This window comes from Mangifera indica, chromosome 10 (genome assembly GCF_011075055.1).
Source record: "Mangifera indica cultivar Alphonso chromosome 10, CATAS_Mindica_2.1, whole genome shotgun sequence".
NCBI classification, from domain to species: Eukaryota; Viridiplantae; Streptophyta; class Magnoliopsida; order Sapindales; family Anacardiaceae; genus Mangifera; species Mangifera indica.
Window position 1 is genome coordinate 5,576,528 of NC_058146.1, and position 22,654 is coordinate 5,599,181.

A 22,654-nucleotide genomic window follows, 5' to 3' on the forward strand; every position below is an offset into this window, starting at 1 on the left:
TCCCAACAAAGTAAAGAGAATAGCTAAAGTTTGGCAGCATATGGTTCAATAGACAATTCACAAACTTGCACTCTAACACTCAATGTTTCAAGGGGAATTGCAAACAACAGCATCAATCTATTCTCTCCAGAGAAAACCACAACCCATAATAATACTAGGACACTTGCACAAATGCTTCCAAAGTTGAAAGCTGGTAGTTTCACATGCTCCAAGATGACAAGACTGGTTTAAACTAGCTGCTAATACACACTATGCCCCCAGCAGTTCTGTTGCCTTGTTCAACCAAACACTGTAGATTTCATCTGAGAACAGAACAAAGTGCACCTGCAAAGAGCAACCAATAACAAAGGCAAGGAGAAAGTTTTCGACAGAGTTATACTACTAAAGTAGCACTTACAGTGCAAAATCTGAAGACATATTACCGTAGGAACTCAAAATGTTCCTGTAGTGTAAAATTGTTAAAATCAATTTAAAAAGTGCCATATTTTAGGACTGCGTTTGATACCTCTTTAAAGTCATTTGCAAATTCTTTAACTGTAGATATAGCAATCGCGGCCGCTTCCTCCAAAGGGTAACTGATAAAAATATTCAAAAAATTGGAGAAAATGAATAAGAATTTATCACAGATGTTACACAGTGGAATTGTATATCCATAATTCCCATAGAGATACAATGCTTAGAGGCTTAGAGTATCATCTAATACTTTTTTATATGAACTTGAGTCCCTATGGAAAGCTAAAAATTAGTATTGAGTAAGCCAGTAATACCATTGCAAAAACCTAAGTCAATGTCTTCAGTCTTACCCATATACACCACACGATATGGCAGTGAAAGCAATGTACTGAATACTGTTCTCTTTGGCCACAGTCAAGCTGTTCCTGTAACAAATTTTGGAAAAAAAAAAAAAAGGTCGATTGAATTTAGAGTGACGATTAAACTGTTACAGGTTCAGTACAAGAAGACCAAACTTACTTGTATGCATTTTTCAGGAAGATTTCAGGGTTGCTATTAGAATCATATATAGGACCGACGGTGTGAATCACACGAGATGCAGGCAATTTAAAGCCTCTGCATAGTTTCAACATGTTAGTGTGCTGATCATGCTCAATAATGAACTGATAGAACAGTTATCAAGAAATGGTTAGTTGGAATAAAATACGGGGTAATTCTTGCTTCTCCTGTGGGACAGCGTACTCCAGGTTGAACTTCTGGGACCTTATAGCAAGCTTCTACAAGTTCTGGTCCCGCAGCCTTATGTATGGCTAAAAATATACATATCTAACGTTATAACAACTTTGCTTAAATAGCACTCATGGCAGAAGATAAAAATAAAACTCAAAAGGGAGTTTACCTCCATCTGCACCACCACCTCCAAGCATTCTTTCATTGGCTGGATTAACCTACAGCCAGTATCCATGAATGCAACACTAATCAGTTCCAATATTGCACTCAATGGACCACAATATATATAGAGCATAAGAATTTGATTGCCCCTGAAAATTGAACAGCTCCCTTCTGTATTAGATAGCAAAAAGTCTTCGGTTGGATGATATAATCATGTCATTCATTTGCCAATCCACCAAGATTTGATCAGCTAAATCATCAGAATGATTGGTAAATTTTGAAATGAATGAATAGGTGGTGGGATCTAATTGGATATGTAGAACAAATACTTTGTTCTTAATAAAAGATTGCCAGTCATCCAATAAGCGAAACGAAGAATACCAAAAATCAATTCCCCTAATGCAAACACTCAACATATTTGGTACCGATTTAAACAAAATTCTTCATAAGAGAACTCAGTACATCCATATATATTCAATAAATTTTCAAACAGACAATTACATAAATAACACGAAATTAAGCACAAGTCCACATGAAATCCATGAAAACAAACTCAAGCTTCTCAATTCATAATATCAAAACACACAAACCAGGAAAAAACCCAGAAAAATATACTTACTATAGCATCAGAAGAGCCATCAACAAACCACTTAGTGATATCTCCTTTCTTGATGAGGAGAGTGCTGGACTCAGACAACTTGAAACGACCATCCTGGCCTCCTTGATCACTCGAGAACGACATCCTCGCAGTTCTAACAGCAAAACCGCTCGTCGTTACAGCGGCTGGGGATGAAGATGAAACAAGTTCTTGAAAAGGGTTGTTGGAAAATAAAGATGTGGGTTTAGGGTACCATTCCAGTGAGAAAGGTGTAATAAAAGAAGTTGCTTTGGCGAGTTGTTGCTGTGTTGCCGGTACTAGGAATCGCATTACTCTTCCCCTACAAAGCATTGCCATCGTCTGATGTGACGATTTTAAGGAACATCAATGTATGAAGATGTTATCAACTGGGATTTCTACACGTGTCCTTAATTAGTATTTTGTAATCATTATTTTTTTTAATGGAGAATATAATTAATATCTCATTTCCATGATCCAATGTCTTATGCGAGCCATGAATATATTGTACAAGTAAGATAAAAATGAAGTGTGGAGGAGTCATTTGTGTAGATCACATGGGGGCGGGTAGGGGGTCGAACACTTTAAACTCTGTCTCAGCTCTTGTTTCTGTCCTTATAGGGAAGTATTCCTCTGTTCTTGTCTTGTCTTTTGTATTACTTTCATAACACAGGATGATGAGAAATTTTTATTCCCTTTTGGTAAGAAAATTTCTTCCCTTTCTCTTCTTATCTTGAAAGAAAAATTTTTCACACTTTTTTCTTTACTAAAAAAATAATATAATATTTATTAAATATTAAAATATATTTATAATAAATTAAAACCTTTAAAAATAATTCAATATATGAAGACTAAAAAAATATAAATAAAATGAGATAAATAAAAAAAGAGATATGTTGGGAACATATATATCCCCATCTCCAATTATAAGGATTTTAATTATTTTTGTATCTATCTTTATTGAAAAATCTATCTTTATTTAAAAAAATGGTGGATTGAAAATCTAATTTTATAAACCGAATTATCATTTTTAATGTTTTGAGATAAGTATTGAAAACATTTTTTAAAACTCAAAAAGGGTAAAGAGACATGAACAAATAATATTTTGGTCTTAAATTCATGAGTAGCGTTTTTCTTATATAAATACATCCACAATTCATAGATTTAGCTATTAACTTTGAAATTGTTTTGAGACAAACAAATAATGGAATCTCATAATATAGCCCTAGCGGGTGCCAATAATAACCACCTCAGCAACAGACTTCTGTTCATCCTAATCTAAAACTGCCCACCCTCAAATGTCTGCCCAAATTGCCAGTTACTAGGAGCCACATTGTAGCTTGTCACAGTCCTTCCATCGCTTGTGGTGACCTGGAATGACAGACTTTGGCCATTCATGTTGTTGTTGCTCTGCCAGTTTTGGCCCCAATTTCTTGACATTGGTTGCCATCCTGCTTTTGACCCTTTTATTGAAACTGCATTCACATCTCCGGCTTCTCCAACATTTGTTATCAGCACCAAGTTGAAGTACGAGTGTCCATTTATGGTGAACCGAATTCCTCCTTTCTTCATGCAGGGGACTCTGTTAAAACAAAAAAAAAAAGGCCCCACATGATTTATTTCTTCTGGGTATTTTTATGATTTATGTAACATTTTTGGTTTAATAGCCAAACCACTATTAAGATATTAACTTTTGAGTTTTACAACTTAAAATATATTTTTACAATTTAAGGAACTTATATACTATTTGACTAGTCATGTTTTAATATTCTTAAATAATGTGAAATACACACATATCTCGATATCTCTCGCATTTTGTCAATTTTAGATTTGTTTGAGAGTCTCACAATTTAGTTAGTTAATTGTTGAAGTTCATTACCTTCTGAATGAAACCGGGACAATTCCAGCTTTGTATTGAGCAATTTGTAAGAAGGCAGGCTCAGACATGTCAAAGTGTTGGAGGGGAGGATTGCACCAGCCTCCATTGTCGTTAGACAAGGCCAAGTTGGGGGGACAGAAGTTAGTTGCAGTGACGATTATGGATCCAGGGAGACACCATTTAGGATCATTGTCACATTTCATTTCATAGCATGAGCCGCAGCTGAGGCCATTGTTGAACAAAGCAGTGCTTAAAGCTGCAGTGTTAGTCCCATAACCCTGGCTGTACAAGTTGCCATAACCGCAAGCACCCCCTGCAAATTTATTCGTACCCATTTTAAGTATATTTTATTCTTAATAAAAATCATACAATCACTTGATGATACATATAAATATGTATCTATTTGTGTACTTAAAATAAATTCTATATATTATCAACTTCTAATATTGATGTTAACTAGAGAAATTTACTTTGAACTATTTACCCATTGTGCCAGAAGCATCCCCCCCACCATAGAATGTGGCATGCCCACTTTGCCAACCTCCATAGTCACCATAACTGCCCCGGAGGCACAAATTGAGCAAGAAGAAGAGAAGGGTCACTGAAGAAATTGCTGGAAAAGCCATGGAAGTTGTGTAAGTGTGTGTTGAAAGAGGAGAAAAAAAGGGAAAGAGAGGGAGTAGTGGAGTGACTGGTGCTTATTTCAAGAGAAAGGAAGGTGGACTATATAGAGAAGGTAAGATGTGGACTTGTAAATTGAGAGAGAGGGAAAACCAGAAAGGTAGAATCCCAGTTGCAGATAATTTACGTGGATCAAACTGCACATGCAAATGTTTAATTGAGTTAGACTAACAACTTCAAAAGGAATGGCCCCCCCTCACATGCAGCTGATTTTGTTTTTTTGTACTTGGAAAAATCTTCTGGAACATGGGTATTCAGTGAAACATTTAAGCCTTAGATTGTGGATTTAAGCCTTGGATTGTGGATTATGGTGATTCAAGTCCAAATATATGTTGAAAAACGTACTCCTTGCTTTTCACACGGATGATTCATGTTAGTAAAGTTACATTATAGTGGTTTTGGAAAACCAAATGGTAATTTTATATAATATGATAAAAGATTTATAGTGAAGATGACAATAAATCAGAGATCAAATATTTTAATCTCAATTTTCGATAAAGAATCTCCATTACTTTCTTATAGAGAAATTTTTTTAATAAAACTTTGTATATTCATTTTGGATATATATTTATATATGTTATTATATGATTAGATGATTTTGAATTAAAGATAAACTAATACTTAATCATATGATAATACGTATAAGTGTATATATATTTATATGCATAAAATAGATACATATAATATTACTCAAAATTTCTTTCCCTTTCTCTCCCCATTTCTACAAAGAAATTTTCTAACACTTTAATCTTTTTATCCCTTTTAAAAAATAACAAAATATTTATTAGATATTTAAAGTATATATAAAAGGAGAATACGAATTAAAAACAGAATTGATCGAAAATATACTTATCAATATTTTTGTTTCTTCCTGACTATTGAAACTTTGGTGATTTCTGTTTTATCCCTATCTCCGTTTTTTGTCCAAGAATCTTCCCTCCAATAAGGAGAGCAATGTGCGGAAAACCCAATTTCACAGGAGTTAGCATCTCTAATTGGGTTTGATTTTAGAGGAGTTATAGGAAATGGGTTTTGGTTTAGGGACCTACCATGTTACAAGCACATGCAAGGTCCGAATATCGTGGTCCATGTATTCATGCATCACTTTCATATGAAAATTTGACGTAATAAACAAAATATGGAAATTTCTTCAATACTTGGATTATATTTAAAAATGTAGCTGTGCAATCAAGAGCCCCTATAGCTCAGTGGTAGAGCGTCAGTCTTGTAAACTGAAGGTCTGTAGTTCGATCCTGCATGGGGGCATTTTCTTTTTCCTTGGTTTGGAATTTACAGTTCACTGTTCTTATTATTTTCATTTTCTCAGTATTATTTCAACCAAAAATTGGTTCATATAAAAAGATTTTATGGTTTCAGTTTTTTAACATCAATTTTTTTTCTCTTATAATGGCATGATGAAAATATGTGAATCTAAAGCACCAATAATAACATAATTTTGGGGACAACATAGACCCTGAACAAACTTGAAAGGAGATCCACACAGCCACAGGGCAGGGGAGGGGACACATGTGGACATTTAATCCCAATGTTGTGTGTCTTCAACCCATGAAAATGGCCGTCACAAGGGGCTGTCTGTTTGCTTAAGACTAAGAGCCCCTCAACATGCCATGGACCATTTTACTCATTAGTCTTTTTCAGTTGTTAGTTAATATTAATGGCACCAACAAACAAACCCATTAGAGTTTCCAACCTTATGCAATCTCTGATCACTACAAATGTGAAACAACTACCATGTGCACCTTAATTGCAGCTCGGTGGTGTAGGCCATACTTGACCCTTTGTAACACTACAAGCCAGTGGTGTTTTCAGGCATGGTTTCTGATTTTGTAATCCTTAGGAAAGTGTTGTTGCATAGTAGAATAATAGCAGCAGCTTTCTTTAGCAATTGATTGATAACCTTTCTGCACTTCAGGCAAAATTGGTATTCTAGTCCTTGCCCATTTTTTTGCCTAATGCTCTTTGGTGATTTGTTGGGGAAATAATTTTAAGGCATTACAAATAGATATGGGGAATTCCAGATATGACAAGTATCTGTGAGCTTCATTATTGCTGGTGTTCTCAGAGTTGAATTGTAGACGAGTATTCTCAGTTATTGTGTCTCAAAATCAAATAATCAGTCCTGCTTTCACAGTATTTGGCAAATTGCACACAGTGGTCTTCCTTTTACAAAATTAATTGATAATTTGATACAAAACTGTCCCTGAAGGAGATGCATTCAAGATAGACACAGAACTTGACCCAGGAAAAACAAATTAATAAATAATCGGGCTGCCACCATTCATAATTCTTGCCATGTGGGGAAGCTGTAAACCAAAGGCGTTAGGGAGAGAGGATAAGAGAAAGAATATATATGAAATGTAAAATTAGAATAATTTATTCCCCGGTGATCAGAGTTTAAACAGTACCAAACAGACAATACAATGGAGACTTCTGGCAAGAAAAGATGTACTTTCTACTCAGGGAATTTTGAATTTGATAGGGAAATAACTCATGAATATTTTTAAGAAATGGTGAAGCTACTGAAAAACCTAACTCCCGATCACAGAAAAGAATTGAAATCAAATAAATAGTACCTTTGGCTGTCAATAAGGTCAGTCTATGAACAATTCAACAAACATGGTGGGACAGATGATTGGCAACATTTATCAGAATGTACTGCTACTTTCACCGGCAGAAATTGAAGGGCCTTCAGATTTCACTAGAAGAGAACTTCTGCTATTGATATCAAGCCCTTGCAGTCTGCCAAGAGGATCCTGCTGCAACGTATCTGAGAAGGCATGTGACTGGGCTGTGGCTAGCAGAGCTGGAAGGGGGCCTGATGGGTTAGGCTGAAATGGATGCGATTGTGGCATTTGCATGATTTGGGAGTCACCTGGCCCAGGTTGTGGTTGGTGTTGGTAATACAACGATTGGCTATACGGAATATGTTGCATGCCTAAGTTGTACATATCTGTGGGTGTCATCATTTCTCCCGTTGCAATCTTCAGCCTCTCTACTTCCTTCTTTAGTGCTTCATTCAGAGCTGAAATTTAGTGACATGGTCATGAGAAGGTATAAACTATGAAGGTTAGAATTATCAGAAAAATCAAGAAAAATTGAAGAAAAATAATATGAAATTATATCTGTTAAGAGATGGACAAAATACTGTTACAAACAGGACATAATGATTAAGTCCTCAGTTTTTTCAATCTTCTATGGTGCGGATCCTACCATAAAGTTAAGTATACCATTAGTGGGGTGAAAGGTGGGGTCATGGCTTTAATTGTTACCATGACCAAAATGCTAAAAACAAAGAGACCACTAGGTAGTAGAACGACAAGACAGGACTAATTTGATGCATTGGTAGATGGAAACTACAATTTGAAAATATATTGATTGCCTTAAACTATATAGAATAGACAGTATATTTAGAATCTTGAACTTTATTCCATCCTTCATAAAGGTGCATCAAGATAATGTCTTGAATTGGGCCAGAAAGCGTATAACATGCCATTGCAAATACCAGATAATGTATAGCTTGCTTATACAACAAATGAATACTTTCAAGCTTTTCTATGAAGTTTGAACGCTACATTCGGTGGGTGGCATAGGGATGATAAAGAAAAGTGAACTTGTCCCTAGACATGCCAACTACAGCAAACAATGTTTAGAAGACAAAAGGACAGAGATTCTAATAATAAATCTAAAACTGGTATGTGTAAAACATACCATCACGTAACTGCGCCTGCTGTGCCATAGCCTGTAACCGAAGTTTAAGCTCTGTGTTCTCGGTGGACAAATCTGTTGTGTCCCTCTGATGAGAACAAAAGAATAAAACCATAAGTTATTAGGTAGATGTTAATGTTAGTCTGCACGATCAAGAAAACATGTACAGTTTTCCCATAAAAGAGGTTCTATTATTATGCAAAGGAAGCCAAGTGCGTTTCCTAGTCCTTTAACTATAATATTTTCATCAGACATGAGTTAAAAAGAAGACCTGGAATAGTGTTAGTTGGGCAGATAGAGTAGTGGCTTCTGTTTGAAGTGTCTGGACCTTTCTCTCAAGTTCAGAGATATAGTGTGCTTTCCTCTCTTTTGAACGAGCAGCAGACTGCCGATTAGCAAGAATCCTGTTTAAAAAGTGATTGTCAGAGTGCCTAATGTTGCAAAGTTCCACAAATAGGCTAAACTCAATGTAATAACAAAAGACATTTTGACGGAAGACCACAGATTAGAAAACTCTAAGAACTCTGGTTTTGATCCTTAACATCTTTTTTTTGAAAAGAGAAAAAAAAAAAAAGAGGATCATTAACTCAGATGTTAGGACTCTATCTTGAACCATTCCAACTCAAAATGTACTGCATTGCCCAAACGTGGTTACATGACTGAACATTGAGTTAACTATAGTTGAAAGGAAAATTTCAGCAATTTGGCCCAAGTAATAAGACTAGGTCGTTCAGTGTAACAGCTTAAAAATGTTCCAATCATTAGGGCAGGCAGATTGGGAGGTTCAATCAAAAATCATTTTTATGTCCTGAAGGCACATATTTCTTTCACTTCAACATGTGACAGTCTACGATTCAACATACACACATTCTGACATTCATTTCCAGAAGCCAAAATTGTCTAAATTTATTCGGATTTGTCTAATGTAAACATATAATGACATTAAAAACAAAATTCATATCACTTTTAAGATAAATGTTACATGCAGAGAATTACCTAAAACATGTCATGAAAATAAAAAAATAAAACATAGATTAAATCCAAAATATTACAGCAAACAAAGTTACTAACTTTATCGGCTAACGTTACCACATTAAAAAAGGTACTTAATTACGTGCCAATGAAGCTCAAACCATAAATCTCTCCATATAAAACTTCTCTTTCACACACTAGAAATGAAAAAGGTTTGCAACTTTGCCCACCATAACAAAGGTTCACAGAAAAGGGTCTCCGGCTATCCTTCAAAACTTAAATCTTTTTTCCCAAATTTTTCCTTTTAGTAGGGAATTGTTTTGGCATTGCACATCTAAATAGTCAATACCACCAAAAAGCAAACATTTATCAACGTAAGCTACTAAACTTATACTTCGCACAGTTCACATTTCATTATTGCTACAAACACAAATGCATGTTATTCGAAACCAAAAAGACAAATCTTTTTCTGAAAGAACAACTAAAAAATCACACCTTTTAGCTCTTTTTGGATCATTGGTCCACAGCTCAGCTAACTTGTTAGGATCCATAGCTTTCTTAGCTTCAATAGACTCCATAATTGAGGAAGAAGAAGTGGACCCATCAACCGAATTGCTGTAACGATGGCGTGGCCGGGAAGGGACACTGGCATTGGCGGTATCGGTTTTGGGAGGGTCGTCTTCGGTGGAGGGTTTGGAGCCGAGTTTTTCAATATCCATGTAACTGCAAAATAAATCGTCCTCCGATCCTCCAAGACCTTCGAACAATGGTTCCGACACCAGATCCAGGTCCTCGGGTAACCGGTACTGGACTTCGGATTGAGCTCGGCGGTGGTAGGGCCCACGTGGCGGAGGGTTTGGCGGATCTCGGTTCTCCATATTTTGTGAGTTCTTCTTGCAGAGAGAGGAGAGAAAGAGAGTGAAGAGGTTTGTGTTCTGTCTCTATGCTCACGTTGAGACTTGCCCTGCTTTTACCTCCTTTAAGATTTTTTTTTTTTAAATGACACAATTCTTAAATCCCCTGTCACGACGTCGTTTTTTATACCTCCACATTCTTTACTCTTCATCCCATTTCATCCAAATCCAATTCCCAGATTCCCAGATTCTATCCTAAGCCATGTAATTTAGTAAGTTCACATTTTTTAGTGAGATTTTCCATTGTGACAATTACTCTTGCAAAAACGACACAAGTGTAATTTTCTTAACTAGAAATGTTCCATGAATTCAGTGATGGGCTCTTACAATCATAAGAAAAAGATGAAATGAAAGACTAGGCAGCTTGGCCTGAGCTAATTCTTAGCAACAAAATTCCAATCATACTACTTACTTCTGTTATTAAACAGTGTATGTGATGGAGATAGATTCGGAACATTATTGGACAGACAGTCAGTGGGGCATTGATGCAGCCACATTTTCTTCACTGTCAACATAACAATGCCATTAATTATTAGTTTTGTGGCCTCCTCTGCTTCTTAATCTTAATAACACGTATATTTTGCACTGTCAATCAATAAAAATCTAGATATTTTTTAGTTTATTAGTAAATTAATTTTTATTTTGTTAGTATTTGTTCTCCAGCTGATGGTTTAGTGAAAGGTTAGTAGAGTTAGTGGGTGACATGAAAGACCGGTGTTGAATCAAATGGTTATCTGGGTGCAGTAACTTCAATCAAGACTAGACATTTGTGAAGCAAGTTGAGGTTCCCCTGTTTGATAATGGAGGATTTGCCTTAACCACATGATCTCCATGTGCCAACTTTCTTTCCACGCCATATACCCTCATTTTTTTATACAGTAAAGCTCACATTCACACAATTCTCAGGAGGATGAACATGTCCCCATCATATATTAATCACAGAGGTGAAGAAAGAAAACTTTTTTCCCATTATTAATCAAGTTTTCTAATCTTATAATCATCACATTACAGTAATAAGTCAGTGGTTCAAATAAGGTATTATTGAAACTGTATTACTTGGTGGATACCATCATTTTTGCAACCTGCCTTTAAATTGATAGATTTCACTTTCCCTGTTTCATATTTTATTTTAAGCTTTAATTAATGATTCTATAGTGATCATGTTGTATCTTATGTTTTGCTGTACAAATAAAAGGATGGCAGCACATTGGCAGTATATCTGTACTGGGATCTGAAGATGGTCATTGGCTGAAATGAGAGAACAAATTACTTGAAACTTTTAATTGAAGGAAGAGGGGTAGGAGGATTTGGTGCTGAAGAATAAGTATTTTTTAAGCTAATGGAGATTAGATGGGATCAGGTACCATAATCACTATTCTCTTATCACTCTTCCTCATCAGTTTGATTCTAAAGGTTAACCATCTGTGAGTCATTTCTCTCAATTATAGTGTTTTTTAAAAGACCCCAAACACATCTCTTGCTTTCATTTGGTATCTAAAACCCTTCTGTACCCCAGTGTCCTTTTTACCATATTCAGACACCACATGCCCCTTTATTGGACCTCCATATTCAACTCAAAACATTAAGAAAACCCTCTCTCTCTCTCTCTCTCTCTCTCTCTCTTTGCATCCCCAAATTTGGTTTTCTTGTCTCTTCTTGTATTGATTTGCTGGCACAAAAATTTCCCAAATTTTCTCTTCTCAGATTTGCATGTAATTTTCTTCCATGTTTGGTGTTTGGTTTCAGAATCATTAAGGATTCATTTTGCACCTGAGCTTCTGAGCAACTTTTTGTGCATATCACACTTTTAAGTCTCTGATACTATTAAATCCTTTGCTTTTCTAATCCTAGTGTCCTACCTAGATGGTGCCAATTGATTTTTTTATTCATTGAGATTTTTATGTAGGTAAAATCTAGCAGAAGTTTTCAAAACTTAGATCCACATATATCTTTCTTTCTCTTTGTTTGAAACAGAACAAGAAGAAGCAAAAGAGAGAAACCAGGTCCAAACTCAGATTTTTTACTTCTTTTGTTCCTTAAGGTCCAAGCAACAAGTGCCTGCAAGGTGAAGCAAACAAGTAGAGGCTTTACTCAAGACAAGAGTGTTATGAATTCTCTTCTTTCAAATCTTTTGTGGCCCAATTTGCTGAAGATAACAAATAAACTGACCAATAAGCAAATTTAGTTGGCTCTGATCCAGCAATGGAGAGATTTGATCATCCTCATCGTCTACTTCTCGATACACCTTCAAGCACATCAACAAATAATGGAACTAGCAGGACTCACAATCCTTTCACAAGTGATGTCAACTTTGACACCAACATGGTGATCATACTGGCAGCTTTGTTATGTGCCTTAATTTGTGCTCTAGGACTAAACTCAATCGTTCGTTGTGTTCTTCGTTGTAGCAGAAGATTTGCTTTTGAGACCCCAGAGGAAACTGCAGCACGGTTGGCAGCCACAGGGCTTAAAAAGAGTGCATTGTGCCAGATTCCAGTAGCAGTGTATGGCACTCTGGGGATACAGATCAAAGCTACAGACTGTACAATATGTCTTGCAGACTTCATGGATGGTGAAAAAATAAGAGTCTTGCCAAAATGTAATCATGGTTTTCATGTAATGTGTATTGATACATGGTTGTTGGCTCACTCTTCTTGCCCAACTTGTAGACAGTCATTGCTGGAGCAACCAACAACAGAAACAAGTTCTGATGCAGCTGATGTGGATTCTGCAACTGGGCATAACCCTGGAAATGCACAGGGACAACAAGGTGATGTTTCTATAATTGTTGATGAGGTAGGTTAAGGCTAGATGGTTTAAAAAATGCTCCTCTAAAGAGTGAATAAATAAGAAAAAGAAAAAAAGGTTCTTTTCCTAGGGGGGTTGTTGATTATTTGCCAAGTTAGGGTACAATTTCAGGGTGAAATTTTTTATGTAATGAAAGGTTTCTGAGGCTGTTCTATGAATGTATATACAAACTTGGATTTGGTTGGAGATAAATATGGTTCTCAAGGTTAATTTCTTGATTGGTTTATCCTCTAATGGTATGTTAATCACTATTCATCAGCTGTTCAATTCATTTTAAAACGGGTTAAAAAAATAAACAAAAAAAGCAAGGGACTCAACAAAGTAGATAGAACTGCCTCTAATCTGGGTGATGATTGCTTCTAGAAGCAAATAGAACTGCCTCTCATTCTGAACTACAACTTGTGTTTTTGATAGGTCTAGTATGTGCTTCCTTCTAATGTGCACAAAGGTTTCCGAAGTTATTTCAGTTTAGTTTCCTAAATTTGGGTATTGGTTTCACCAGTTGTTTGTCAACTCAATGGTTCTGATTCCATTGTTTAAGATCCAGAAAACATGCAAGTAAAGATATTTTGTATTTGGTGCATCCATACACTTTGAGCCATATTTTACACCGTTTTGTAATATGCATACAGGCCTTACTGCACATCATATATTATGTCTTCTCATACTGATTCCACTGTGGTTTTGATCCATTTTCATCCCATAATAAGAAAGTATGATACGTACTGTAATGAAGCTCAGAGCAATTGCACATATGCCATCAGAAAACAAAGTTTAATATTATATCTAGATTCTTGTGTCTAGGTTTGGTCTATTTATCTGTTTTTTCTCTAATCCCCAAATCGTGAAAAGATGTTTGTTTTTACATATAGTAGACTTTAATCTTAAGTTTTACGATTGAGTAATTTCTTGACCAATCAAAAGCTTAGATGAGCTTAGAATCAAAAACTATAAACTAGTCTAAAAGTTTTTCCTTCCTTTTCTTGGTTTCATTTATACATGAAAATTTGGCTTTCAACACTAAAATGAACAAGTAAAGCTATCAAGTGTGTTCTGAAAGCACTTCCAAAGGAAGCAACATCTTGTGGTGGTAGAAACGAATCTAAAACTCTTGTATATATTGCATTTTTTTTCAATCACCTTTCACTTTAAGGGTCTACTTTTGCCTACCCAATTCACAAATTCATTCATGCATTACCTCAAAAGAAAAAAAGAAAATGCTAAAGTAATGAGTTTGATGAAGACATGATATTTTAAAGCATAATTCATCATTGGAACACCCTTTTTCCTGTACCTCCTCATCTCTCACACTTAGATTTTTATCATAAACTTCTGAAGATTGAAGCGCGCGCACACACACATTGTATATTAATATGGGTATTTTAGCCGCTAAATTTTCATCGTTCAAGGACACATGTAGCATCATTTGTACATAGTTTTATAATGGATTTGCGAAGCTTGCAGTTAGAAATAAAAGTAAAGGGCATATGGGATTGGGAGAATTGTTCATTATGAGCGTAAGAGCTAAGGCCAATTGGGGATCTTGCAAATTGCCTCAAGAGCTAGGCACATTTGTGTTGTCGCTATTACTTGTGTGGCTTTAAAGTTTAAGACATATATTAAAGATGTCCTCTATTCAGAATAAGAGATTTTGAAACTATACTTAGACTCAAGATGTGGCACTTACTTCTCTATAATGCCCACCCATCTTGTTGTCCTTTGATTTCACAAGATTTAGATTCAAATTTTTTGTTTTTAAATTATGTCATACATATTCTCAATCTTTTTGCAATTATGGTCAATAAACATTTTCATTATAATAAAAATCATAAGACTCTAAATTTTGAACATTTCAATCAAAATAAGCAGATGCAGAAACAGTTGTTACAAATCTTAAGTCAATAACCTTACTTGCAGTGAAATTTTATTGGTAAAAGAAGATAACAATTAACAAGCATTCTCATTCAACCACCAATTTCCATTGCTCCCACAAAACCAGAATCAGCAGTGAAGCTCTTATTATTATCAGAAAGCATTAGCTTCTTCATTTTGATAGCTCAGCTGAGAGATTATTAGCCAGACATGATATGGTTGTAGCAGACACTCCCCTTGTTCCTCCCAAGTACCATTTCTTGATCATCTCAACCACATTTGCATTCTCCACTGTAATTTTAGACTCTTTGCCTTCACTTTCAAAGGCAATCTGCATCAAAATATACCATTAAGGGTCAACATATAAACACAATCATCTGTCAGGATGTTGGTACTTGAGATTGATTAATACCAGTGGCAGACTCAAGGGACGTCAAAGGTGGTCAACGGACCCCCGTTGGGTTTGAAAAATTATATATGTATATATATATATAAAATATCATTATAATTGCTAAAATTTTACACAGACCTTTTTGAGATTTCATTATTTTTTATTGACCCCAGATATTTTACTTTTTATTCAACCTTAACCCCCTTAAGTTTTATCTCCGGGTCCACCACTTAATACGCACCTCAGCTGTGGGAGAAGTTGCCGGGAAATGGAATGTGACGATGGAATCCTTCTTGAAATATTTAGATTGGAAGAACTCAACAACTTTCTCTAAGGCTGCTTCTTCCTCATCTTCATATTTGTCATCAGCTGCCAGTCTGTCCCTCACAGAACTCTCTAGTTGCACTCCATATTGTGACCCTTTAATCTCCTTGATCACTACAACTCTCAAAAATTTCTCCACAGGAGCTGCAAATAAAATCAAGAAAAGTCTTATCATCAATTTGTTATTATGCAACTCAGATTCTACTGATTGATATTGAATTAGCAACTACCAGAAACAACAGCCTCAAAGAAGTCATCATCTTCTGCTAGAGAACTTCCAGCTTTTCCCTTCCATTGTTGCAAGTGACTCACAATCTCAGAATCAAAGTAAACTCCAATTGCTGTGAACTTAATTTGCAAAAAGTGTATCTCAATGTCTGTGATTCCTGTTGCAGCCCCACAGATTGAAATAAGACACTTTCTAATCACTATGAATCACATAATCAAAATGAGAACAAGATGGCTTACCATGACCAAGAAGATTTAATGGCTTAGTCTTTGTGATTTGAGAAGGAAAAGGGATTTCATCCACCTTTACTACTTCAGTACTCACTGGATAAGTTATTGCACACAATCAGAATTAAGTTACAGAAGCAGAACAAACAGATTATAATCTTACAACTATCGGGTAGAGAATCACTTACTGATAATTTTTCTGGGAAATTTTTGTGGAATAGATCTGGGATGATGCAAAAAAATAGTCAAAGTAAAATATTGAAGCCTTTGTGATGCTATGCCATCTAAAAATCTCATCTTTTTATATTTGTTTAAGGTGGTTGTTGGGGCTGGTGATTCAGCTGCCTTTGAATACAATTAATTTAATTTTACGATTAATTAACCAACTTGTCCTTGTCCTTTCCCAATTTCAAATGCATAAGCTGTCTTAAAGTCTCTACCTTACAAATTAGTAGCTTATAATATCAGTTGCTTCTATAGTTTGGTCTCTTTTGGCTGCCTAAGAATTGACCTCAATAATGATTTTGAATTTTCCAAAAATTGGGTTCTGATACGTTGTTATTTAAGATGAACAAGTTCACATGAAAACCCAGATATAATAAAAAAATAAACTGGTCAATTTCCGGGGACAATTTTTTAGGATATAGTATTGATAAGTTCAATGTAACTACACAGAAACTCCCACCAGTGGAAGGCCTTAAGATTCCTCAACTACTCACCTGCTTACAAAATTAGATGGTAACCACCATACATCAAACCTAACACATTTATTTCTTAGTCAAACATTATCTTTTCTCTGGGTGAAATATTCAACAACTTGAATAGGAAATTACTAACAAACCCATAATAGACATTTGAGTTGACTCTAGCTACATATAATGGAACATTTCACTTTGCTTTTTTACCGACAACCACTGTACCCGGTGAGTCAAAAATTTATTCTTGAAATGTCACAAAAGGGATTTGAAGTCTTGCTTTCATGTTTGGTATCCCACTATTTTACTGCTCAAACTACCTCTTGGGTGCTTGCTCTTATGCTTTTTAAAGTTCCAAATAAACAAGCTTCTGAAATCAAAGTTCTAAAGTGTTTAAGGTCACTGATTATTGGCTAAGAAGTTCTGAGTTAAAGCCACAGGTTGAGGGAAGCATATATCAAAATGTTATCGGATGTTTCTTTATGCAAAATTCAAACCCTTTTCATTATTTTATGAAGTTACCATTTTGTTTTATCTCATTGTCAATAAGCCACATAGGACAAAACATCATAGTCTTGAATTGTTTCTGTACCAAACCTGATGAATGCTTGAACAATCAACTGCCTTGGCATCACTTTTGTCCTGTATCCATTGTTGTTATCTTTATCTTACTGCATATCAAAACAAATGTGGGCATCATAACTATATAATTCAATTACTTTATAGAGCCAAACTGTCTGTGTATGCACAAATACTCATAATTTGGTGTTCCACAACTTTCTTCCTCATGATCCTGAGATCGATGATGAGCCAATTCAAGCTATTTGATTGCTGTATCTTTTAGTTGATTTTACATGTCAATTATTCTAACCAGTATATGAAGTCAACTCAATTATCACATTACAGTCATTTTACAAACAAGGATTGACCATGGAAGTCCCTTCTGTTTTTGAATCTACACTGTCATTTACAGCCATTACTCTTTTAACACTGACTGCCGTTGTAGCTGGGTACTTCAAACTGAAAGTTTCATGGGTTCTGAGCAAGAAACTTCCACCAGGGTCATTTGGATTTCCCTTTGTTGGAGAATCCATTAGTTTTGTGAGAGCACAGAAGCAGAACAAGACTGAAGAATGGATCCGAAAACGCATCGACATGTTTGGACCGGCATTCAAGACCTCACTGATGGGCAGAAAGACTGTTGTTTTGACAGGACAAGCTGGTAATCGGTTTGTGTTCAGTGGAGCTGATAATTGTATATCTTTGAACCAACCCAGTAGAGCAGTCAAAATTTTCGGAAAATACAGCCTCTTTGAGATTTCTGGAAAGCGGCACAAGCTTATTAGAGGTGCCATTGCAAGCTTTCTAAAACCTGAAAGTATTCAGAGATATTTGCAGCAAATGGATACCCTGGTTCAAGAGCAGCTATCCAAGGTATCAGAAAATCCATAAGTTTTTTCTACTCCTTTTAGATTCAGCTTAAATTGCTCGTTTGTGAATTGTCTCAGGAGCTTAATGGGAAGGATTCAGTACAAATTGTGCCACTGATGAAGAAGATCACTTTCAATGTGATTTGCACTATATTCTTTGGATTACCAGATGGGGAGGATAAAGATAAACTTTTGGAAGATTTTTCAATTACCCTGAAAGGATTATGGGCAGTTCCTGTGAATATTCCTGGGACTACACTTTATAAAGCATTGCGGGCAAGAGGCAGAGTCTGTAAGCTCCTCTCCAAGCTAATATCAACCAGGAAAACACAAATGGAAGAAGGAATAGTTGATGACTCCCAAGACAATATGATCTCAAGCCTCCTTGCTCTGAGAGATGAAAATGGTGAACCTTTACTTGAACAGGAAGTTCTCGACTTATTTTTATCCTTGATAATGGCTAGCCATGAGACAACCACAACAGTTCTCAGCCATTTAGTAAGACACTTGGCCAGGGACCCTGAGGTATCTAACAATGTCCTTCAAGGTACTGAAAATATATCTTGATAATGTGCAAATTACATTAATTGTTAGAGTCACATTGTTTGAAAACGGTGTTGCTGGTTTTGCATTTTATCAGAACAAAGAGAAGTTGTTAAAGCAAAAAGACCAGAGGAAAGCTCAGCTGGAATGAAATGCAAATGATGAAGTATACATGGAGAGTAGCTCAAGAGCTCATGAGACTGACTCCTCCTGTTTTTGGAAACTTTCGACTTATAAAAAGAGACATCACCTTTGATGGCTTTCATATTCCTAAAGGATGGCAGGTAAAACACAGTTCATATTCCTAAAAGATGGAGTATACGCAGTTCTTAATTCCATGGGATCTACATATAGGGTATAAAATACTAAATTGAAAATTTTAGGATTATAGAAATACTTGAATGTCCATGTAATTTGAATCCGTAACATAGCTAAAATTATTGATTGGTTTTTTGCTCCTAAAACCTCTTTCAATAGGTAAAGTTAAAGGTTCAATAAAATTTAAGTACACACTAATGTTATTTATCTACATTATAACATTTGAATAGATTGAATTTATCTTTATTGATTATTTAAATTCGTCTATAAATTGTCATAAGATTATTCAATCAACCAATTCTGTTAAACCAAAATCACAATTAATGTTAACTTATATCAGTAAATTTTTCTAACAGGTTGTATTGTACACATCTTATTTACAACTTCATTGTTCTTACTTCAAGGATTTGAATATGAATTGCAGTTGTTTTGGGTAGCTTATGGCACACACATGGACAGCAACATATTTGAAGATGCAGAGAAGTTTGATCCATCAAGATTTGATGCAAATTCAAGGTCATTTCCTCCATACACATACATCCCTTTTGGAGCAGGACCCAGAATATGCCCTGGAGCTGAATTTGCAAGAATTGAAACTCTGCTGGTAATTCATCATCTAATAACAAAGTATGAATGGACACAAGTCTTCCCTGATGAGCCTATCACTCGAGATCCTGTGCCACTTCCTGCCATGGGCCTTCCTGTCAATCTTCATCTCAGAAATGATCTTTAGAAATTCGGGGATCCTTTGTTGCATCTGGTAAAATCCTGAAAGTGTGTATCAAGAATAATTTTCAGGACATGTAAAGGTTTAATCTTTCATGTTGTCTTCAAGCTTTTAGATGTTGAATGAGATCGCATGCTAAAGTTTAATCTTTCTGATTCTGCAAGTTTTCATGTTGAGAAGTAAAAATGAATCAATACAAGTGTTGTTGGATGCTCGTATGTCCAATGCCACAAGGAATTTAAAAAAATATATATATAATTTGAGTATACAAAATAGGTATATAAATAATATGTCATCATATAATTAAATGTTATTTTATCATTTATTTAAAATCACTTAATCACATGATAATAAATTATTTATATGCCCATTTCATGTTCTCAAAGTGTGTAGATATAATTTTATTTAAAAAATAAAGACAAAAGACTATTCCCATCTAAGTTTTAGCTCAATCTCAAAAACATCTACGTGATAGTTCAAAAATTCAAACATTCATCCATGGAATCGACGTGGCTTCATTTATTCATTTGAAATGGATGAAGACGCATTGATTTCAAAAAAATTGTGCCAGAGAGAGTTGGCCAAACTATGAGAAGGTTGAAAGCGTCATCGTCAGTGATCGGAGAAGAGAAGAAAAATAAACCTTAAGTTAGGGGGAAGGGAGGAATATTACTTTTCAAAGTTAAAAAACTTTAAGTAAAAGTAAAGTTATTAATTTTTAAAACTTAAAAAGAAAATATAATAAATTTTATATTTTTTTAATATTATTAATAAAATAATAATTTTAATTTTACTTATAATAAAAAATTTTAATAACAGTTTAATAAAAAATGGTTGGTCGGTCAAACACCAAGCCAACCGATTTATTTTTAAAAAATCGGTTAGCCAATTAATTTATTTTAAAAAAATTTGATTGTCCACTCAATTTTTTTTTAAAAGTTGGTTGGTTGGGTGTTTGATCGGCCAACCATTCGGCCAACTCTAAATTTCGTAATCTTCTTCTTTTAAAGACAATATCATCTTAAAAAGTGACTATATTTGTATAATAGAAAAAAAAATTATATATGTATAAAAGGTAAAATAAATGATAATTTAATTAATATCTCTTTTTTTTTTTTTACATAATTTGAGTGTATAAATAACGTGTCATCATAAAATTAAATATTATTTTATCTTTAATTCAAAATCATTCAATTACATGATGACATGTAATTTGTATACTCAAATTGTATATAAAAATATGTATATATAGTTTTATTATTTTTTATATAACAGGTGATATTGTTGTTTGAGTAATACTTCATATACAAATAACTTATATAAATTTATTTATACAAACTAATGTTATTACATCTAATTGGATGATTTTAAAATAAAATAAAAAATAAACAATTATAAGTTTTCATTTCATTTTTTTTTTTTTGTACAAGAAACCCCACTTAGCTAGAATACCTGAACTTTTTTACTTTATATATATAAAATTTTTAAAAATAATATTATATATATAATTTTAATACATTATTATATAATTAAAAATTAAAAATAAAATAATATTTAATTTTATATATTATTTATACATAATTTTAAACCTTTGTTTTCCCTCAAGGTATCGACACTGTGATCATACTTCAAAAGTGCCGAGTATGCATGAGAATAGCGCCTCTTCGTTTTCTCGAAATGTTGGATGACTAGACATGGACACCACGTGGCAGTTGGTGAAGAAGCGCAGCGTGTGGCTTCTTAGCAGTTGCATGAATTCACGTGCTGGCGCGTTTTTATTTGAACACGTCACGCTCAACAGTGGCACTCAATCTACTACAACTCTCTCCAGAACTGCGTCTGGAGTAGAAGAGCTCATTTGTATTCACCGAGAGCAATTCAAATTAATTAATTCATAATTATTCTAATGAACGATTATTAAGGTCAATTCCATTAACTCCCTAAGCTCAATTCCATTTCAAATCCAATTGGACTCCAAATAATATGATGGGTCAACCTTATGGCTTTCTTAAATGGGTTGGCCCATCACCAGAGGTCAAAATCGTCAATTCAAAAAATAATCAATTCAGTGTTCTATGAATTCATTGCTTATTTGTTGAGCGATCAACTTTTTATCGTGTATGACCCTTATATTGGCATCGGATCGAATCATAACTAATATACAATTAATCAATCCATTATCAATAGATCAAGATCGACTTTTAATAAATATTATAACTACTTAAATAATAGAGATTCAATGAAAACTGAATTTACCTATTAATAATATAGTTCTCATATAATTTCAATTTTTTTATTATTCAGATCTTTTCAAAGTTGAAGTATAAAAGTTTTGTTGATCTCAAATCAGTCATTAATATTAGTGTTTAGTTAATCAAGTAATGACCGAGCGCAAATTAGATTTTGTGACAACTTATCCTTGTTGTGGCCACAAACTTGTATATTACCACAATCAAATTGTATGTGAGATTCATTTTCTCATGCCCAAGAGTAGTAAATCTTATCCACAATGGTCTCGATATATTTTTCGACATAGCCAATTACAACCGTTGATGCCCCAAGATAAACTACATTAGGCTAATGTTAAATTAGACTAATCAACTCACAAAACACTCCAGTTATTTCAAATCTAATGATCATATGCATTACTATATATTAAAGAATATATTCCATAAACATTAAGATTTCTATCTATATGAAATTCTCTTTATGAGTATGTCCAGTGCAGTTGTAATTAACAATCACCCATATGACACACCAGCTTGTCATAAAACATCTTTGATATGTAAGATTTATCACTATATTTTAATAAAATTATTCAACAATATGATAGTCGTATTAAATTATATGTGTCTTGGATCTGAGTAGTATTGAGATATGAGCATTTCTAAAATTAGCATTATATGTGTTTATAGGATATTGATAGTCAATAATATATATTGATACTCTCGTTAAACA

General features: G+C 34.4%; 6 protein-coding genes and 1 non-coding gene across 11 annotated transcripts; 3 read left to right on the top strand and 4 right to left on the bottom strand.

Moving 5' to 3' along the window:
• Nucleotides 1-11: 11 nt before the first annotated feature.
• Nucleotides 12-2,314, bottom strand: LOC123227417 (macro domain-containing protein VPA0103-like). Its single transcript, XM_044652208.1, has 7 exons — nucleotides 1,964-2,314; nucleotides 1,352-1,400; nucleotides 1,160-1,262; nucleotides 973-1,068; nucleotides 804-878; nucleotides 506-575; nucleotides 12-324 (listed from the first exon to the last, which is right to left on the bottom strand). Exons 1-7 carry the CDS (start codon nucleotides 2,297-2,299, stop codon nucleotides 250-252), a joined length of 804 nt encoding a protein of 267 aa, XP_044508143.1. The 5' UTR covers nucleotides 2,300-2,314; the 3' UTR covers nucleotides 12-249.
• Nucleotides 2,315-3,050: 736 nt separating this feature from the next.
• Nucleotides 3,051-4,558, bottom strand: LOC123227419 (expansin-A8-like). Its single transcript, XM_044652211.1, has 3 exons — nucleotides 4,324-4,558; nucleotides 3,840-4,152; nucleotides 3,051-3,542 (listed from the first exon to the last, which is right to left on the bottom strand). Exons 1-3 carry the CDS (start codon nucleotides 4,463-4,465, stop codon nucleotides 3,239-3,241), a joined length of 759 nt encoding a protein of 252 aa, XP_044508146.1. The 5' UTR covers nucleotides 4,466-4,558; the 3' UTR covers nucleotides 3,051-3,238.
• Nucleotides 4,559-5,714: 1,156 nt separating this feature from the next.
• On the top strand, nucleotides 5,715-5,786 carry TRNAT-UGU. The gene has a single exon. It is a non-coding gene; the product is annotated as a tRNA-Thr (tRNA).
• An 818-nt stretch (nucleotides 5,787-6,604) lies between these two features.
• Nucleotides 6,605-10,229, bottom strand: LOC123227581 (bZIP transcription factor 18-like). 2 transcript variants are annotated; one of them, XR_006504541.1, is made up of 5 exons: nucleotides 9,714-10,229; nucleotides 8,518-8,650; nucleotides 8,250-8,334; nucleotides 7,115-7,563; nucleotides 6,605-6,844 (listed from the first exon to the last, which is right to left on the bottom strand). XR_006504541.1 is itself a non-coding variant. In XM_044652632.1 (4 exons), the coding sequence occupies exons 1-4, from the start codon at nucleotides 10,094-10,096 to the stop codon at nucleotides 7,187-7,189; spliced, it is 978 nt and encodes a 325-aa protein (XP_044508567.1). In that variant the 5' UTR covers nucleotides 10,097-10,229; the 3' UTR covers nucleotides 6,875-7,186. The 2 variants fall into 2 exon arrangements, 1 of the variants encoding a protein (XP_044508567.1); XM_044652632.1 differs by lacking the exon at nucleotides 6,605-6,844 and having other exon boundaries at nucleotides 6,875-7,563.
• Nucleotides 10,230-10,486: 257 nt separating this feature from the next.
• On the top strand, nucleotides 10,487-13,155 carry LOC123227584 (RING-H2 finger protein ATL74-like). 4 transcript variants are annotated; one of them, XM_044652634.1, is made up of 3 exons: nucleotides 10,487-11,076; nucleotides 11,328-11,492; nucleotides 12,107-13,155. In XM_044652634.1, the coding sequence occupies exon 3, from the start codon at nucleotides 12,335-12,337 to the stop codon at nucleotides 12,935-12,937; it is 603 nt and encodes a 200-aa protein (XP_044508569.1). In that variant the 5' UTR covers nucleotides 10,487-11,076; nucleotides 11,328-11,492; nucleotides 12,107-12,334; the 3' UTR covers nucleotides 12,938-13,155. The 4 variants fall into 4 exon arrangements, 3 of the variants coding, with proteins under 3 accessions (XP_044508569.1, XP_044508570.1, XP_044508571.1); XM_044652635.1 differs by having other exon boundaries at nucleotides 10,487-11,492; nucleotides 12,174-13,155; XM_044652636.1 differs by lacking the exons at nucleotides 10,487-11,076; nucleotides 11,328-11,492 and having other exon boundaries at nucleotides 11,499-12,457; nucleotides 12,541-13,155.
• A 1,577-nt stretch (nucleotides 13,156-14,732) lies between these two features.
• On the bottom strand, nucleotides 14,733-16,332 carry LOC123227582 (chalcone isomerase-like protein 2). Its single transcript, XM_044652633.1, has 5 exons — nucleotides 16,172-16,332; nucleotides 15,996-16,079; nucleotides 15,758-15,913; nucleotides 15,445-15,671; nucleotides 14,733-15,143 (listed from the first exon to the last, which is right to left on the bottom strand). Exons 1-5 carry the CDS (start codon nucleotides 16,278-16,280, stop codon nucleotides 14,985-14,987), a joined length of 735 nt encoding a protein of 244 aa, XP_044508568.1. The 5' UTR covers nucleotides 16,281-16,332; the 3' UTR covers nucleotides 14,733-14,984.
• A 754-nt stretch (nucleotides 16,333-17,086) lies between these two features.
• Nucleotides 17,087-19,910, top strand: LOC123227580 (taxadiene 5-alpha hydroxylase-like). The gene is given in 5 exon segments (XM_044652631.1): nucleotides 17,087-18,112; nucleotides 18,187-18,655; nucleotides 18,749-18,766; nucleotides 18,769-18,935; nucleotides 19,394-19,910. Coding segments are annotated over 5 exon segments (1,467 nt in total). The 5' UTR covers nucleotides 17,087-17,608; the 3' UTR covers nucleotides 19,703-19,910.
• The last annotated feature ends 2,744 nt before the right edge of the window (nucleotides 19,911-22,654 follow it).

What these genes read in the sequence shown, in the direction of transcription:
- LOC123227582 (XM_044652633.1), bottom strand. Translation starts at nt 16,280, where the DNA reads ATGAGATTTTTAGATGGCATAGCATCACAAAGGCTTCAATATTTTACT. An exon ending in ATTTCCCAGAAAAATTATCA is followed by an intron (nt 16,080 to 16,171) that starts GTAAGTGATTCT and finishes TAACTTATCCAG; the next exon opens with TGAGTACTGAAGTAGTAAAG. An exon ending in CAACTTCTCCCACAGCTGAG is followed by an intron (nt 15,144 to 15,444) that starts GTGCGTATTAAG and finishes ATTTTGATGCAG; the next exon opens with ATTGCCTTTGAAAGTGAAGG.
- LOC123227417 (XM_044652208.1), bottom strand. Translation starts at nt 2,299, where the DNA reads ATGGCAATGCTTTGTAGGGGAAGAGTAATGCGATTCCTAGTACCGGCA. An exon ending in ATGGCTCTTCTGATGCTATA is followed by an intron (nt 1,401 to 1,963) that starts GTAAGTATATTT and finishes TACTGGCTGTAG; the next exon opens with GTTAATCCAGCCAATGAAAG. An exon ending in AGGTGGTGGTGCAGATGGAG is followed by an intron (nt 1,263 to 1,351) that starts GTAAACTCCCTT and finishes GTATATTTTTAG; the next exon opens with CCATACATAAGGCTGCGGGA.
- LOC123227584 (XM_044652635.1), top strand. Translation starts at nt 12,335, where the DNA reads ATGGAGAGATTTGATCATCCTCATCGTCTACTTCTCGATACACCTTCA.
- LOC123227419 (XM_044652211.1), bottom strand. Translation starts at nt 4,465, where the DNA reads ATGGCTTTTCCAGCAATTTCTTCAGTGACCCTTCTCTTCTTCTTGCTC. An exon ending in GGATGCTTCTGGCACAATGG is followed by an intron (nt 4,153 to 4,323) that starts GTAAATAGTTCA and finishes ATAAATTTGCAG; the next exon opens with GGGGTGCTTGCGGTTATGGC. An exon ending in GTCCCGGTTTCATTCAGAAG is followed by an intron (nt 3,543 to 3,839) that starts GTAATGAACTTC and finishes TTGTTTTAACAG; the next exon opens with AGTCCCCTGCATGAAGAAAG.
- LOC123227581 (XM_044652632.1), bottom strand. Translation starts at nt 10,096, where the DNA reads ATGGAGAACCGAGATCCGCCAAACCCTCCGCCACGTGGGCCCTACCAC. An exon ending in GATCCAAAAAGAGCTAAAAG is followed by an intron (nt 8,651 to 9,713) that starts GTGTGATTTTTT and finishes CTTTTTAAACAG; the next exon opens with GATTCTTGCTAATCGGCAGT. An exon ending in CCCAACTAACACTATTCCAG is followed by an intron (nt 8,335 to 8,517) that starts GTCTTCTTTTTA and finishes TGTTCTCATCAG; the next exon opens with AGGGACACAACAGATTTGTC.